General features: G+C 31.4%; 1 protein-coding gene across 5 annotated transcripts; it reads right to left on the reverse strand.

Moving 5' to 3' along the window:
- LOC107609419 (rab3 GTPase-activating protein catalytic subunit-like) lies at positions 7,024 to 16,914 on the reverse strand. Of its 5 annotated transcripts, none has more exons than XM_016311395.2 (22): positions 16,740 to 16,914; positions 16,563 to 16,606; positions 16,332 to 16,395; positions 15,980 to 16,091; positions 15,819 to 15,886; positions 15,636 to 15,733; positions 15,154 to 15,325; positions 14,496 to 14,715; positions 13,702 to 13,828; positions 13,043 to 13,152; positions 12,824 to 12,919; positions 12,589 to 12,717; positions 12,307 to 12,440; positions 11,798 to 11,887; positions 11,197 to 11,282; positions 10,622 to 10,805; positions 10,456 to 10,527; positions 10,139 to 10,178; positions 9,120 to 9,367; positions 8,243 to 8,420; positions 7,534 to 7,730; positions 7,024 to 7,455 (listed from the first exon to the last, which is right to left on the reverse strand). In XM_016311395.2, exons 1-22 carry the CDS (start codon positions 16,800 to 16,802, stop codon positions 7,159 to 7,161), a joined length of 2,829 nt encoding a protein of 942 aa, XP_016166881.1. In that variant the 5' UTR covers positions 16,803 to 16,914; the 3' UTR covers positions 7,024 to 7,158. The 5 variants fall into 5 exon arrangements, with proteins under 5 accessions (XP_016166881.1, XP_020963157.1, XP_016166880.1 ...); XM_021107498.1 differs by having other exon boundaries at positions 7,534 to 7,748; positions 10,622 to 10,767; positions 11,210 to 11,282; positions 16,740 to 16,913; XM_016311394.2 differs by having other exon boundaries at positions 7,534 to 7,748; positions 12,824 to 12,916; positions 16,740 to 16,912.

Below are 17,008 nucleotides of genomic sequence, written 5' to 3' on the forward strand. Positions count from 1 at the left end.
TATTTGTTTTTTCAAAGTTAATTAAAAAAAATATAAAACGAATTTGATGTGAATAAATGGCCGAAATAGAAAGAATAGGAAAGTGGAGGGATTGCAATTGCAAAGGCACGATATCATTTCTCAAGTCATTGCGGGGTCATTTCAGGGTGTTGGAATCTTAAAAAGCAAATAATGGCAGAGTCAGGTGAAAATAGAATCTGACTTTTGCATATGTGCATGGAGACACCTCATCAGAGTCCTCCGTATTTGGGTAGGTTTTTTGACCAGTGATTCCAAAATGTCAGAGAGCAAATATGAACTAATTAAGTTAAAAGCCTGCTACTCATTTAAGTGTAATATCAAGTGAGGTTGCAGCTTTCTGCCAAATGGCCATTCATGTGTAGCGAGAGTAATTAGTTATTGACATGAATGAATCTAAAATCTTAGAAAGCTTTTGCCTTTAGATGTAGGACATAAGTTAAGTTTGTTAGTAATAAAAAATTTTAAATATTTTATTTTAATAAATACACAATAAAAATATTAAAAATTTAAATTTTGTATTGTTTTTTATAAAAAAAAAAATTTAATTTGTAATTTTATCATGTGTCTTAAAAATACATATTAATTAAATATTAAGATGTATTATGTTATTTTAATTTGTTTGAAGTGTGTGAGTTGTAACTCTCATTTATTTTATTTTTGTAAGATTATTATTACCTTTTAAAACTCGATGTCCTAATAACACTCCGGGAGACTTTACTTAATGATCGACCCTTTTGTTAAATTATGTGCGGGTAGTTATTTTTAGAGTAATGTTTCGTATATACTAAAATTAGTCATTAAAATTAGTCACTAGTATAAAATATATGTTGAAATATACATACACATTGAAAATAAATTAAACTACATATATATTTATATACAAATACATTGATGACTGATTTTAGTGGCTGATGGATAAACAACTTAATTAAGTTACTTTTGAAGAAATAGTTTAAACAATAAATGCTTATATTAAAAGTAGCTTATAAATAAGTTATTTTGTGTTTCGTTTTTTAGTTCTAAAAGTACTTATTTTAAGAGAAAAGTGATAAAAAACTTTTTATTATGAGAGAAGTCATTTTTTTTTAACTTCTCCTTAAGCACTAAAAGAGCTTTTTAGAAAGTTGCAATTTTGTTTTAATAAATTTTATCAAAATTATTTTATTTTTCTTTTTAAAGAGAAAATCCGTTTTAAATTATATCGGTAATTTTAATAATTAAATTTTATCGGTAAAATCTTTCGATAATTTTTTGTTTCCTTTGTATTGTCACTTTCCTATTACAAATATAAAACTTAAGAGATTAATTACAAATAGAGAAAGTTTTGGAGTCAACATTTTTATTAAAATTTGGCTAAAACTTAACTAGTAAAAGAAAAGTGAGTAACCTCACATCATTTGATGAATTTCACACCATTAAAAATATCAATGATAATTAATTGATGGCTACAAATCACAAAATTTACTGGCCTCCTAGCACTCATCTTACAAATATTTGTGGATTATAAATTAGATGTATTATCTTGCTTGAGGTAACTATTAGCTAGAGAGATTATTATTTTGGCATTTCACTTTGTCTTTTTTATTATTATGTTGTTAATTATAAATGAAGTTGATCATCTAAATAAAGTGGATACAAGTTCTAAAAGTTTAGAACATATCTCACAATAATACAAATTTGAATCCTTCTTGCAGCTATAAAGCTAGCCTTAGTAGACACTAGACAATTTATATTCTATAAGTATCAATGTAAACTCTCATTGAACGACGTGAGGACTTGTCTGACTTAATTCAATGAACTAATTGGTATTAAACTAACTTAAACTTTTGTTAATAAAATATAAAAATGATAATCTATCTTAACTGATATAAAGAGCTTTTAAATAATTTTCCATTTTAATCTTTAAAGTTCTATCAAATGTCACTCAAAACAAACCTAAACCCAAAACATGTTATAGAAACGCCAAATTAATTAAATAAATTTGTGTGAAAGAAAGAAATAAAGGATCAGGTGACAATGAAGTGAGACACTTTCAATGGGTTACAACTTTCACGATTTCTTTTTAGACTAAAAGTTGGCGTAGACGTCAATCTCATACCCACAAAAACAATATTTTGCTTCTCTTCAATGAACTTTGTTTCTATTTTTCAAATTCTGTGAAATTTCATATGTACGACGCCCCCACCACAGGCAGATCAGATTCCCCCTAATCATTCAATATTGAAAGCAATCAATTATTCAATATATATATATGTATGTATACACACACGGTTGTTATGAAATTTTGACAACCGTTAAAAAATTTAGCTAAAATTAATATCTCATTATTCTTTAGTTTGAAAATAAAAAATAAAAAGGAAAAATAAAAAGTATTATCAAATTTTAAAAAATATTATCAAATATTTAAAAAAAAAGAGTAATCTCTAATTTTAACGATTTCAAAATTTTATAATTATTATATCTATCGTAATAATAGTCACTATAAAATACATAATCTATTTTGATACTAGCGTTACTAAAAAAAATAAATAAATAAGAGCTGTTGCTGTGCCTTGCATGCCTTTCCTTCATCGTTATGCTGACGTGTATGACATCATTTAGTCTAATTTTTTGTCCCACTATTTTCTGCGTTTTAAAAAATCCCAATAAATAATTTGAAATTTGCCATTCATTTTCAACCTCCTCCGATCCCTCACTATATGTAATATGTCGCAATAGCAAATACACGCCTAATGCTGCAAGCAATACGTTGTTGTTGTTATTAATTTATTATTATTATTTTAAAAAGGTAAACAATCCATTGTTGTGTTCATATATAATGTATTGGACTATTGCCATATTTGTTACGGCAACGTTGTCCCAATAATGTTCGGCCCAATCCGAACTAAGCCCACCATCATTATGCAAATAAATGATTAATGTTTCAAAAACTCCAGCACAATCTATACTATTAATGAAAAAAACTTACCAAAAAAAGAAAAGAATGAATTCAATTTCCCTTCACGCGGGTTTGCTTCACAATTTTCAGTTTGCTAACATCACTTAGCCACTCTGATTTGTAACAATTAAGATATTTTGTGCATTTTAATCCTAATTTTTTAACCATAGTAGAATTAGTAGCGTTTGTATAACTTCCAGCATCAATGATCATGACTCTAACCTTGCCTCCTAACATAACTTTTGTGTGAAAGATATTCTCCTGTTGTTCTAGACGATCGTCTTAGGTTTTGACCTTTAAGATCCGTCTAGTAACAAGGACCTTGTCGCTAACAGCATACTCAACTACATCTTCATCATCTATAGCATCCTTCAAATGTGGCATGTTCTCACACCCATCTGAGTTATCAGATTCTGAGAACACATCATTCTCTTTGATGGCCATTGTCATTTTATTTGGATACTCAAAAGCATAATGACCTAATTCGCAGCATTTAAAGCATGTAATTTTTTCGATACTGTGAAGGAGGTTTAGATGTGGCATTAGATGAGCTCTTCTTCCCGTGTTGGTTTGTAGTATTCTCTTTTAATTTTGCAGTCTTGGAATCATTCTTCTTCCCAAAATTAGCACTTGTAAAATCCCACCTTGACATAAGGTTGGAAAAATTTCGTAGCCCTTTCCCTCTTTACTATTTTTTCACCTTGATAGCCAAATTTACCAAGTCTTCCATTTGCACAAACGGGTGGGGTTCAATAGCATTTGTAATGTCTCGGTTCAACCCACTCAAAAAACGTGTCATATTAGTTTCAGGATCCTTTTTAATATTTGCCTTGATTAGTAGCATGTCCATCTCCTTATGATACTCTTCTACTAACTTAGATCTTTGGTACAACCTTTGAGCATCTTCATCTCCTTATAATACTCTTCTACTGACTAGATCCTTGGTACAACCTTTGGAGTCGTTGATGTAGCTCCCAGTAGTAGTAAGATGGTACGAACCGCTGTCGCATAACCTTCTTCATCTTCTCCCAAGATTGAATTGGTATTTTTCCAATTTGTCTTCTACTTTTCTCTAACTCATCCCACCAGACAAGGGCATAATCTGAAAATTCTATAGTCGCTAGCCTTACCTTCTTTGCTTTAGAGTAGTTGTGACACTTAAAGATTAGCTTTATCTTCCATTCCCATTTTAGGTAAGTCTCATGATCACTTCTACCTTTAAATTTCGGGATACTCATTTTTATAGCAATTGATGTTACTATCAACATCTTTCCGTTGCCTATATCGCCTAGATTTGGATGAAGCCTCCTCCTCGAACTCCTCAAATTAATTGGTGAACAGATTTTCAGGAACACGCTCTTTAATCAAAGGTTAAAGAATCAATCATTGAATTCATGTCATCAAGACGTTATTGAACCCATTCAAGTACGCTAGCGATGGCTTGGAGTCAAAACGTCAGTTTTGGATCTCGAATCACTTCCTCTTCAGCCGTCACAGATTGGGTTGGTTTTGATGCCATTGAAGAACCAGCAAAAAGAAAAGACCTCACATCACTCTTATCACGTATATCACTCGAATGAGAAAACTCGTGTTTACACTCAATTTGAGATTTTTTTTTTCTTCTTTTGAGCTCATCACTCTTATCTTTTTCCACTTTTGGATTGCTTTAACAAGTTGCACTTTAGAATTTATGAAATTTAGACAAAGGAAAGAAATTAATGAACGACACTAAAGTGACAAACTATAATAATCCTAATTGAAATCCAAAGTAATTTTGGAAAGTTAAAGGAAAGAACCTAGTAATTCAAGAACCTGAAAAACAATAACTTGAAAAGTTAAAACAAAGCTAAAAAACTTCTGAATTTTTCTTTTATGTTTCTTTTTCCATATTTCGCTTTTTTTTTTAATTCATAGTTCCTTTTTTTTAGAACTTTTTTAGTTTTTTTTTGATGTGAACTCTAAACTAAATTTGCATAAACAGAAGATAAAACAAAGAGACTAAACAAAAATCTTAAAATGTGTAGATAAATAAAAATTTATTTATGACCTATAACTTATACCAAATGATAAGAAAGAAGAATGAAAAGACACAGCAGAACAAAAAAGATGAAAAATTTAACGTGAAAATAAGATGGACAGAAAAAGAATTTTTCTACTAAACCTCTAAGAAATCTATTCTTAGCAACCCATGTCACCTGAAGGGATTTTCTATTAGACCTTCAAAGGACTTGTCATTGACAACTTAGATCAGATGGTGAAAATTGAAAGAAACTAACACACATAATTACCTTAGGTTGGACCCTTCAATTTTCTACATACAACAAGCGAAGCAAATTACTTATCTCATTTGATCACATATTGAAAAATGTGCATAAAGCAACTAAAATTTTTTATTTATCAAAAATTAATCAGAATGAGTTATAATAGTGTTTAAATAGGCTCCTAACAAATCATCCTAAAAGTGAAAATCAAATAAGATAACTTATTAGATCATATAAGATAACTTAATTTAAATCTCTTAAAAGATAAGATAACTTAATTTAAATCAGTTTTGATTTTATTGGATTAGATCGTACTGATTTAAATTTAAAATTCTTAAAAATACTAAGAAGCAAATCAAAACTAAATCGAATCTTCTAACAAACACTAACAACAAAAACAAACTAAACTTATACTTAATAAATTCGAAAATAAATATTAATTTTGTGATTCTCACTGAACTTGAAAAATATTAGTGGGCTTCCTATTGTCTTGACTTAGCCCAATGGACCTTGTCTTTTCTCCTTTGGTTAACAATTGATGTATCTCCTCATGTATGGGTATTGCTATATTACCAGGGCTCTCTTTGAGTTTCTTTGCACGTGCTCTAATGATAGGCCATTCGAAAGTGTAAAATCTCCATTCTACTCTTTTTGCCTTAGCATGCCCAAATTATCTTCTCGGCTTCTCGTATATGTATCAATGATACATGCTCATGTTCAAGAGGGTATTTTTGGCATTTTAGAGCTAAATTGCAGAATGGTAATCTTGTTATGTTCAAAGATCTAAATACTAGAAAAAAAATTATACTATACCGGTTTTGGACATCAAAGAGACCAAGAGTTTGTCTAAAAAACAGTGGTACTAAAATAGCGATACTTATTAGGCTCATTAGGCTAAGTTAGAACGGCCCAACAGTATTTTTCAAGTCCAGTGGAAGACAAATTCAGCAATTATTTTTGAATTTATATAGTCTCTCTATTTTAGTTTGTTTTATTATTAGAATTTATTAGAAAATTTAATTTAGTTTTGATTGTTTAGTAGTATTTTTAGAGATTTTAAATTTAAATTAGATAAAAAAAAACATAATTACTATTAAATCAAAATAAGAGTAAATTATCAAATTAGTCCTTAAAAGATCACTCGTTCTCCAAATTGGTCCTTGAAAGTTTTTTCAATTAAATTCATCCTTTAAAGATTTTAAATTAGTCATGTTAGTCCTTCCGTCACTTCCATTACTAACAGCGTCAGAATTTGTTGATATAGTACGTTAAGTAATATCACAACACATACCTAGTAGTCCTAATTGACTATTAACATGATTAGTTTATAAAATTTGATCAAATTAACTCCAAATTGAGAGATTCCAAATTCTTCCCTCAATTAAATTTTAATTTAATCTAACTTCATAAACTTATTATATTAATAGTCAATTAAGATTCCATGTGTGTTTTGTGATTTACTTAACGTACTATATTAATAAATTTTGACATCATTAACAAAAAACAAGTAACAAAAAAAAACCAACAAGATTAATTTAAAATCTTTAAAGTATAAATTTGATTAAAAAATTCTTTCGAAAACCAATTTGTAGAACGAGTGATCTTTCAAGAGACTAATTTGACTATTTACTCATCAAAATAATAAAAACCACACATATACAAATCAATAATGATTACACTCTCACTTTCCTAATTTTCTCATTATAAAAGGTTTTTTCACGTTTTGATATTGATAATTCCTGTAACCCTTTTGCTTGATTTCGCTTCGAAGGGTGGAGGATTTTTATTCCACTAAGAGGGTTATAGACATCAAATTCTGAATTTCATTAATATATCATAAAAGATTAAATAAAATTTATATATTGACTATCAACTACCTAATGTAATCCTCGTCTTTTATCCCGGTTTGGGAGTCACTACGAAAATTTTCCAATAAAATTAATCGCATGAGACAACAGAGAGTGATACACGAAGATCATTAGACGTTCCACAAATATACATTCTATATGTATCAATTTCTTGTTCAGAAACACTAGCATTAGGAGCTGCATAGTGATTATTACTCACTCCATCATGAAGTGAAAAAATAATCTCCCTCACCATTGGTTCATGACCATTGAGAAGATTGCCCATGCTGAACACCTTTCTCCAAGATTGATTTGCCGTGGGTGGAACAAACATACTTGACACAACTTCTCTCTCATTGTTCCAAACTATTTGTTTCTTGTCGAATTCCTAAACAAAAGGGATAGATGAGTAATTGTTAGTCCATGCTGAGGAAGAGAAAGAGTACGGGGCATAGCGTAATTTCACCTTTTTGTTGGAGTAGTCTTCTTCCAAGCCTGTACCCATTCTTGGAATGTAGAAACTGTAGAAATCTCTGAAGATTTCGACAGCAAGGCGTGGTGCTTGTACAAGTTTGCGATGAAGAGAAGTTGCAACAGATAGTAAATTCTCAACATGACCGAAAACAACACACAGTCGTTTTAGGTCTTCAATGGTCTCGCTATCAGCAGATAAGCGATTTGCTGTGGAAAAAACAAATGAACTAAGTTGATTAGTTGAATAATATACTGCTGCTGCTAGCGACTTGACAAGTACTGCAGTGCCAATCTAGTCGCATTTTTAATTTTAATGAGTAATGTAATTAAAAATAATATAACATTAAAGAGTAAAACTACTTTTTCATAAAAAGCATATATTAATATTACTTAAATTTAACATAAGAATTGGAAGTCACATTTTAATGATGCAGAATGCAATGTACATAAATATACAGGCCAAGTGTGCAATTAAGGTAATACATAAATATCGGTTGTAGTAGGCTAGTGGTAACATCTTAGTGGCAGTAATTTTTTCCTTTTAACATGTTTATACATTTATATCTCATAAAAACTATACCTGAACTTGAAAAAGGTAAATTCAATAGAGTTAGGAGACAACAAAAAAAGGTTACAAATGGGAATACTTTTATATATTGTATAGATTATTATTTTTAGCAGAATAAAACAAATGAACAGACCTTCTAATGGCTTCAAAGCAGGTGCCATGGTGAGGTAAAGTTGTTGCATCTTAGTCTCCATCTGTTTCAATTCTCCATAACTGGTCTTATTCAATGTGTCGGCCGCTGCTAGGAAGGCAGTACATACCATTTGCGCAAGCAATTGATGTGGTCTTAAAGTTTCCAGATAATGAATAACCTAAAAATTTAAGGACAAACTAATAACTACAAACTTTGTTTTGTTTTTCAATATATATATATATATAGAGAGAGAGAGAGAGAGAGAGAACTATAAACTGGAAAAGCTCATCTAAAAGCAACCCAAATACTTGTTAAAATATCTTTTTCCCTTTTTCATACCATTATGTAGTAGCAAAATATTAATGTCATTTACAATCTACTAAAACCATTTATAAAATAAAGTAAAAAAAAATTATAGAAGGAAAAATCTACTATACCATCAGTCTTCAACCTTGATAGGACATTCAAGAACGATGTTTGCATGAGCAGCATGATGCATACAACCAAATTGGTCATAGTATTCTAGATATCATAATTTCTTAAGCAAATCTAATTTTACTTCATGCAAATGCATTTAGTCCAAGCTAATACAATTCTCCTAATCTCCCTGTTGGAAGCAGACTAGTATTATTAAGATCCAATCCTTAAATCAATGATGGAGTAAAATGAAAAATGGTTACAGATTTTCAATGGTTGAACTGTCTACCAATATGGGTATTAGATATAAAACCATCAGTGTGCCTGTACTCAACAGCTTAAGCTTTTGGGAAGAATAGTTCATGTGACTATGAAAAAACAAGTAATAACAACTATGCTAGTCTAATTAGTATTACTACTTGTTTCTCAAGAGGAAAAGCAGACAAGAAACGGATCTTACTTTTTCTCCTTCTCTATTTGGATCAAAAAGCGGTTTCTTCTCTGAAGCAGCAAGAGCATGTGCCCTGTCCCAAAGTTCTCTCCATAAGTTGTCACTTTCAGACATTCTCTTTGAAAGATGTCCTCTTGGAGGCCAATTATCTTTTGATTTCTCAAACATAGGGTCCTCTAACCAATCGGCAGGTGAATGCCACCGAATAAAATCTTCAAAAATGGCATCAGGATTTGCTGCTTTAAATGCTGCCATGTCTATTAAAATCAGCAAAGCAAATTATTTGTAAGTCACATGTACTACACTGTAGAATTGTGGCATGCATTACTAAAAAATCTCCCTGGAGACATGTATTTCGAGATCCAGTCAATTTATAACCAAATAGGAAGAGAGAAAGAAAGAATATAATAATAGTTGTTAAAAATATTTTATTTACATTGAAATTCACAGAAATCTTTCAACACAAAAATACCACTTTTGTGTTCTTCACTTTCATTGTGTAGATGACTATAAACTTTTTATTATCACAAAATCATTTTGCAGCTCATCAATTTGTCATATAAAATTTAACATACGATATACTTCTGATAATATAATCAGCCATAAATTATTTGATTAAGTACTTGCAAACATTGAATTTTTCTAAACTTTGGTAGTGCATGTCAGCATAATACGAGTGATTAAAAATGAGATTGACAAAAATCCCATTCCATTAAGAAATTTAATGGTTAAAGTACAACAATTCTAATGTCAAACTATAATAACTCATTGATACTGTGTGCACATTTAAATTAGCTTGATATCTCATAGTCCACTTACAGCGTTCACAATATTTCCTCAAGGAAAGGAAACTTGTGAGATGATAAATAACTAAGGAAAGACATTATTATGGAACTATGCCCTAGTGATTTCACTCCAAGAAGCAAGTGGCTTACAAGATAGTAAAAGTCATCACATGTCAGTTATATCTAGGTTCGAGCCACTAATCGGTCCTAATTTACACATAAGTCTAATCCTTATTCTATTACCTGAAGTTAATATAACTCTTTCCAGTTGAGCAAAATAATTCTGCAATATGTAAATAAATAAATAATAAAAAGAATAACAGGCAATGGTAAATAATAGATTATTAACAGATTAGCTTTCAGTGTAAATGGATTAACTCAAGTTGAAAACTTAGCAACTATATTTGTGAAACTATTCCACTATAACATTGGTCAATTTGACATTTTGAATGTATCTTGTATCCAGCTACTGTCTCAAATATTAAGCCTCTGATAAGCCTGTGTGTTCAAAGCTTTTGTAGTCAACCATTACTATAGGTACTGCATGAGTTTAAACTTACAAATGAACCATTAGAAGCTTCTAGAGCTTGAAGACGCTCCTCATACATGTCTTCTGTCATAAGTGGTGCTTCCTGTAGCATAATAGACAACCTCCAAAGCATGATATTCTTCAAAAACTAGGAAAGTAATATTAGGCAGCATATAGTGCGTGGATATAGGAGAAACCTGAGTGTATGGGGCATGCATTCTTTGATATGACTTGAGAAGCATCATAGAATCAATGACACCAGCTGAACCTCTCCTGGTTTGATCTGAAGATTTTTCACCATTTAAGAGGTTGTCCTTTACAGGATATTGACCAACTGTGGATGCTGTATCAAAATAATGTAAATCACGAGAGGTTGGAAAGCTGCAGGCATCATGAACCAAACATGTTACACAGCAGATATGCTAGTAAATAAATACTTGCAAGGATATTATGTACGTAAAATTAATTTGTAACTTGAGGTACTAATACATGATCAAACGTAGACATTCCACATGCAAAGGCTACATGAAAAAGAAACAAATAGAAGTAGTGCACATATTCTCCTACAAAAACATTTGAAGAAATGAATCTATATCAGAAGTGTAAAACTCAAGGTAACATGCTAAATAAATATACCAATATCACATGGAAATCTTAAATCTGCTAGAGCTTAAAATATGCACAGAAGATATTATGACCGAAGAAAATCTTCAGAATGAAGGTAGAAATGTGCTAGCAACTAGATTTGGTGAAAATAACCATTCAAGCACACCTTCTGGGTTCACCTGTAAACTTCCCAGAAAAATCCTCATTCTGTGTCTGCATACTAGATGTGTCATCCCCAACTGCACTTTCCTCCTGCAATTCATCAAATATCAAGTTACATTCACAATGAAAAGATATATTTTGTGTTTTTGAAGAAAGTTAATACAATGCAAGGTTGTCAAACTTCCAAGTCTACCCACACCCATCGAGCTTAAGTATAGTCAAATCATAAGCTTGTAAGAACAAATAATGAAAAGTAGTTATAACATGGACTACAATTAGAATCCTAGAAAAAATAGCGAATCAAACATCACAAGACTAATAATCAAAGTTACTTAAGCAAGATGTCAAGATCTTAAACTTTCGAAAGTTCTAATTAACAATGCTTTTTGTAAAATACATTGTTTTGATGCTGGAGAGAACATATTTTCACTAAAATAATAACCTTGTATAAATTTACCTAGGTTTCTTTAGTTTATGCTGGTCTAGGTTCACTCTAGTCTGAGCACTCAACTTAGCTATCTAAAATTAGTTTACAACATAACTTGAGAGTTTGCATGATTGTTACTCTAAAAACTACAAACATGAGGAAATGAAAACTTTGTGACCTCAGTCATATCGTCTATTTGATCTTCACTTCCCATACATTCCCGATGATCTTCATTCCATTCACGCTTCTTCTTAATGCATACTGCAAGCTAAATAAAAAAGTGGGGAAGTCATTAGCCATCTTAGACATATCAATCAACGTGATCTTAAAAGACCAATAAAGCATTTCTACTTTGATATTAAAACTTCACCAAGGGAAAAACTAGGGATGAGTAATATCAAAATTATGTCAAGCTTCACTGGAATTAATTATTATAACAAAACCGATAACTCAAACAAATAGACCACACAAGGAGTAAATAAATAATTTCTTTCTTACAAGTAAATATATAATCGTCTATGGGGAAAAAAAAGCACTACAATTAAACTGAACAACCTGAAGGAAACAGAAAGCTATGTTCTGCAAAACAAGAATTAGCATTAAACAAAAAGTTTCAATTCTGGGAGTATATTTTACCAAATATCCTTTAAAAGTAAAATAAAATTTACCCAAAAAATGAAAAATTACCATATGAAGTTTCTGGTTAATCAAACAAGTTGAAAGATCAATTGAACCATTTACTGGCATCCTGGGTAATAGTTGAGACTCTTCCCAACACCACCTCACCTCTTGAACAAACTCTATCCAAAGGGCAGCAATAGCTGAAATACAAACCAAAAGTGGGTCATACAAATTAAAGTACACTACATACAACTGCAAGATACCTAAGAAAATCAATTCCGCATTAGCGACCAATAATTCTTTCTTCTCTAAGGATTACGCAACAAATAAACCCTATGTGGCACATACCACGTATATGGCAATTGCCAACCCAAAGAGAATGCAAACAAAATTGTGCAAAAAGAGTTTCAAGAGGTGCGCCTTTTATAGCTTGAGGGGTCTTATGTTCATCATAAGCAGAATCAATAAGCTGTACACCTGAAAACAATACATGAGTAACAGTTACAGAAAAACAAAGAAATGACTCACAATGAGCTTAGAGTACTGGAGTAATGATTCCATTGGAAGGAGCAGGGCTATGTACCTTCGTCAAACAGTTCTTTGAGCACACGATCTCTAACTGTTGGTGGAGGTATAACCATTGAGGATTTCAAATTATCAGGACCTGGGCTTTCAGCTGCTACAAGCAAGAGGAGAAAATGTTGAACCATATACCGATGATTAATAGCATTAATAACTACTTAATACAAGCATACATTAATATGTCAAATATACCAATAAATACACCAAAACAAATTCAAACCTGAAACAAAATCTTCTAGAAATTGGGCCTCAAAGGACATCTCGAATGCATCAACCAGAAGATGCAACGCAGATGCAAATCCAAATTGATTCCCATGGGAATATTCAAGTCTATAAGTTTCAACAGAATATAACAATAGAAAATTAACTACCAATACCTATTTATGAAACAAAAGAAACTAATAAGCATTCAATCATGAATATCTGTAGCAATGGCATGAAAAATGAATAGCAAATGATATCCATGTATTGTAACTACCATAAAATCGTGGATTTTTTTTTTCCAAAAAAAAAATTAAAGATAAAAAATCTTGCAGTTGTGCTAGGAACATAGGAAATATTCTCAAAACAGGATAATTAAGTAGAAGTATGGTGACTTGCATAAACCTTAAATACAACGAAAACCCATAATGAATGGCATGGAACTAGAACCTAGCCATACATTATAAGTGTTGTGAACATTTAGTTTGATATGGCGAGGGAAAAAAAATTCTGGTCAATCGTATGTGTGATTTTCTTAAGTTCAAGATTGGTCAATGATCAGAACCATATGCCATATCTGGTTATTGTTTTGTATATTTAATTTTCTTGGCGGCAATGTTCATAAGCAACCTATTCACTATCATGAATTATTGTTCATATTCCAATAAAGATGTTTACAGATATGGAGCAAAACTTGGAGAGATGAACCACTTCTCAGCTTCATGAGGTGAAGCATTTTCCACTTCTTCCATTTTCATAGAACTTTCAACTGTTTTCTCTGACCATATTGCTATCAGTTCAAAACCTGCATGTTATATGCATAAATTAAATGGAAAACAATTCACATTTGAGAGATTAATGGAAAAAATGAAGCTTAGAGAGCTTTTAAGAATTAAAAACCAAAATGTAGAATCACGAAACAATTTACTCTAAATAGATAAATAAATGCAAAAGATATTGGGGAAAGGTTCTCCCTAGGGATGCATTTGCTTGGGGTGGAAAATTCAAGGTGGAGCTCCATGTGTAAATTTACACATCAAACATATCCATGAAAATCTCCACACCATTTTTGTCTCCTAACTAACTACACATGTAGAAAAACAAAGTAAATATGAGTTAATTAGTTAAATAAAGACTTCAAAATTTAAATTGATGCATGTGTGTTTGCTTGTCCCTTTCTTGTAACAATTACAATTCAATGGAAAGGAATAAAGTCAAGAAGAATATTCTGCTGAAGAGAGATAAAACCACTCGATGGATCTAAAATTCTTTTGTCAGGTACGTAAATCAGCCCTTACTTGCTATCACCAATTATTTCCAAATTATAACACACCAGACTTGGGCTCCCATATACTGTGTGACAAATATATAAAAGAATGGTTGAGTCCTAAAACTTGTTCTATTTAACAAAGCATCCAATTTGATAACCTTGAACTATGTCTATGTACAACATTTTTATTCATAGGATTTACCTTTAACAGGATCTTCAGAAGAATACCACTCACTCCAAGAACAATCATCATCCCACAGTCTCTCATTCGAGGACTCACCAGTGAGATTTTTGCCAGATTTTGTATTTTGAACATCAATATCTTTGATATTGTCATCATCGTAGGGAAGCGTTCTGTAAGTCAGCTTCATTGCAAATTCGACTTTGATAAGATGTTTATCGAGATCGTCTGTGCAGTAGGCCTTTAATATCAAAAAGAAAGTAATTACTAGGGGAGAAAGTTTAAATGACAGCACTGAGCTTAGTAGAAGACAGTTCTGCATAGAACTTTTGACTGTAAGCATATATCACAGGTAGAAAGTGATTTTGTTCAAAGAATCCATTCTGTTGGGAAAAACTATGGTGGAAAATAAAAGGGAAAACAAAAAGAATATATGACATGAATACTTTCTTTCAAAAGTTCAGTTAAGACTAACAATTCTTTCATGAAAAATACAAAAGTAAAAACATTAATCTTTCGGCGCAATAAATACATCTATTAGTTTAAAGAGAGAAAATTATAGAAGAAAAACACAGTGAACTCACACAGGGGATATCAAATTAAAATTGTATTTAATGCATCATCATGAAATTCAAGAAGAATCAAATTTTAAATTAAACAACTTGGAGCAGGAACTCACAAACTTAGATACAAACAACTGATACAGCCCCTCCAAATGCATGAGACTCAGTGGAACTTGACTACCAATTCGATCTGCTTCAAATCTTCTAGTAAATGCAGTACCAGTGTTCTGAATGCCAATATATGCTTTCCGTGAAGGATCATGAACTGGAACAAATGCTGGCCATAAACTACATAACTAATGTTATAATAAACTACAACTTTGCTTTAGTTATCAAGACTTCAATAAACCTGTTATTTTAACATCTTTTAATTCAAATCAGATAAAGCATAGCATACTTCATCCAACAATAGATTAAACTCTCCACTGAGAATAAAGAGGCATGGACCCAAGCTTTAAAGTTAACAAGTAGTATTACTCGGTCACCATTTTCAATTTGACATAAAACGATATATCAATGTGTCAATGCTACCAGTGCCCACATGTTAACGTGAATCCCACAATTCATCAAACGTTACAAAACAAGGAATACATATTACCTTGAACTATTTGACAGAGCAATTGCAACAGCACTCAACAGCTTGCTAGCCTCTGGTGCATCAAGAACTACACCACTTGCACTTTGAGGAGCAATGAGCTAGTGATATGCAAGACAAGCAAGCAATTCCTCAGTGAAAACATTAATCTTTCAATGAAAAACTAGACAGAGTGTTAAACCATACCAAAAATTCCTTTACACCAAAACATAACTGCAGGTCATGAAAAGTAGAATTCCAGTCAAAAGATTTTCCTGCATCACCCAGAAGGCAAAACAAATAAACAAAAACAAGTTCTCAAAACCAACCAAACATTTGCAAACAAAAAAGATAGTCAAAATTAGCACCAGTTTTGGTTTCAAAATAGTACTCCATGCAATAACTTTTCACGTCATACTGCAGTTCAGATTTGATCTTGTATGAGTTTTTGGAATTCTCCAAGGGAATTGCACCTTTTTCCTAGAATCAAAGAAAACAGCAAAGTTCCATTAATAGAAATGTAAAGAATAGGAAAACACACTTGGTATATTAAACTGATAATATCTTAGAACTGACTATGAAAGATTTCAATATTCATACTAGCAGCAACTAAACAAACTGTATTTACCACGAGATAATCCAAATCAAACATATAATTTATTTAAAAAGAAAGTTAATTCTTAAATTCAAGTCCTGAAACTTGAAATTAAAAAAGCATACCAATAAATTATTAGGACCATCAGCCATCCAGAGACGACAAATTGCCTCAATTTTAGAAATGAACCTACAAAATAAATTTATTAAGTAACATAAAAGAATAATGTTATCATGACAGTAGAGTAACATCATTTCAACACAAAGAACCATTTCTCTTACAGTAATGCTATAAAGTGTTCTTGTAATTGAGATTTCATGCAAATTTGAACGAGAGGGCTCGAAAAATAAACAAACCTTTCCCATGAAGAAGCTATAGTGAAATCATCAAAATGCTCAAACTGCATTGACATTTGAAGAAGGAGGAAGTAAAATTAGCACTACCCCTAATACCATTATCGCACGCAATAAGGAACCCACCGATTAATTAAGAAATAAGTATTTCGATTCAGTGGTGAAGGAGAAAGAGAATACCACTTCCTCTGAAACATCGTCGTCGGCATCAGGTTCAACCTTGGGGGAGCTGGAGGACTCCATTGAAGAAGATTTGTGGAAGGAAGATCACGGAATGCGCATCATGTATTTCTGTCCCAAGTCCCAACGTAAACATGTCAACATGCTATTATAGAAGTACCAACTTGTTATGATTCATAAACGAGTAAACTAAGAATTTTAGCCTCAAAAATTATTATTTACATTCTTAATAAGAAATTTGTGAATAGTTGAAATTAAAAAATTTTAAT

Source organism: Arachis ipaensis, chromosome B07, assembly GCF_000816755.2.
Source record: "Arachis ipaensis cultivar K30076 chromosome B07, Araip1.1, whole genome shotgun sequence".
In the NCBI taxonomy this organism is placed as follows: domain Eukaryota; kingdom Viridiplantae; phylum Streptophyta; class Magnoliopsida; order Fabales; family Fabaceae; genus Arachis; species Arachis ipaensis.

Coding starts and splice junctions, on each gene's coding strand:
- LOC107609419 (XM_016311393.2), bottom strand. CDS start 16,802: ATGGAGTCCTCCAGCTCCCCCAAGGTTGAACCTGATGCCGACGACGAT. Junction 16,396..16,562: donor ATAGCTTCTTCATGGGAAAG/GTTTGTTTATTT, acceptor TTTATTTTGTAG/GTTCATTTCTAAAATTGAGG. Junction 11,283..11,797: donor AAATAGACGATATGACTGAG/GTCACAAAGTTT, acceptor GATGAATTGCAG/GAGGAAAGTGCAGTTGGGGA.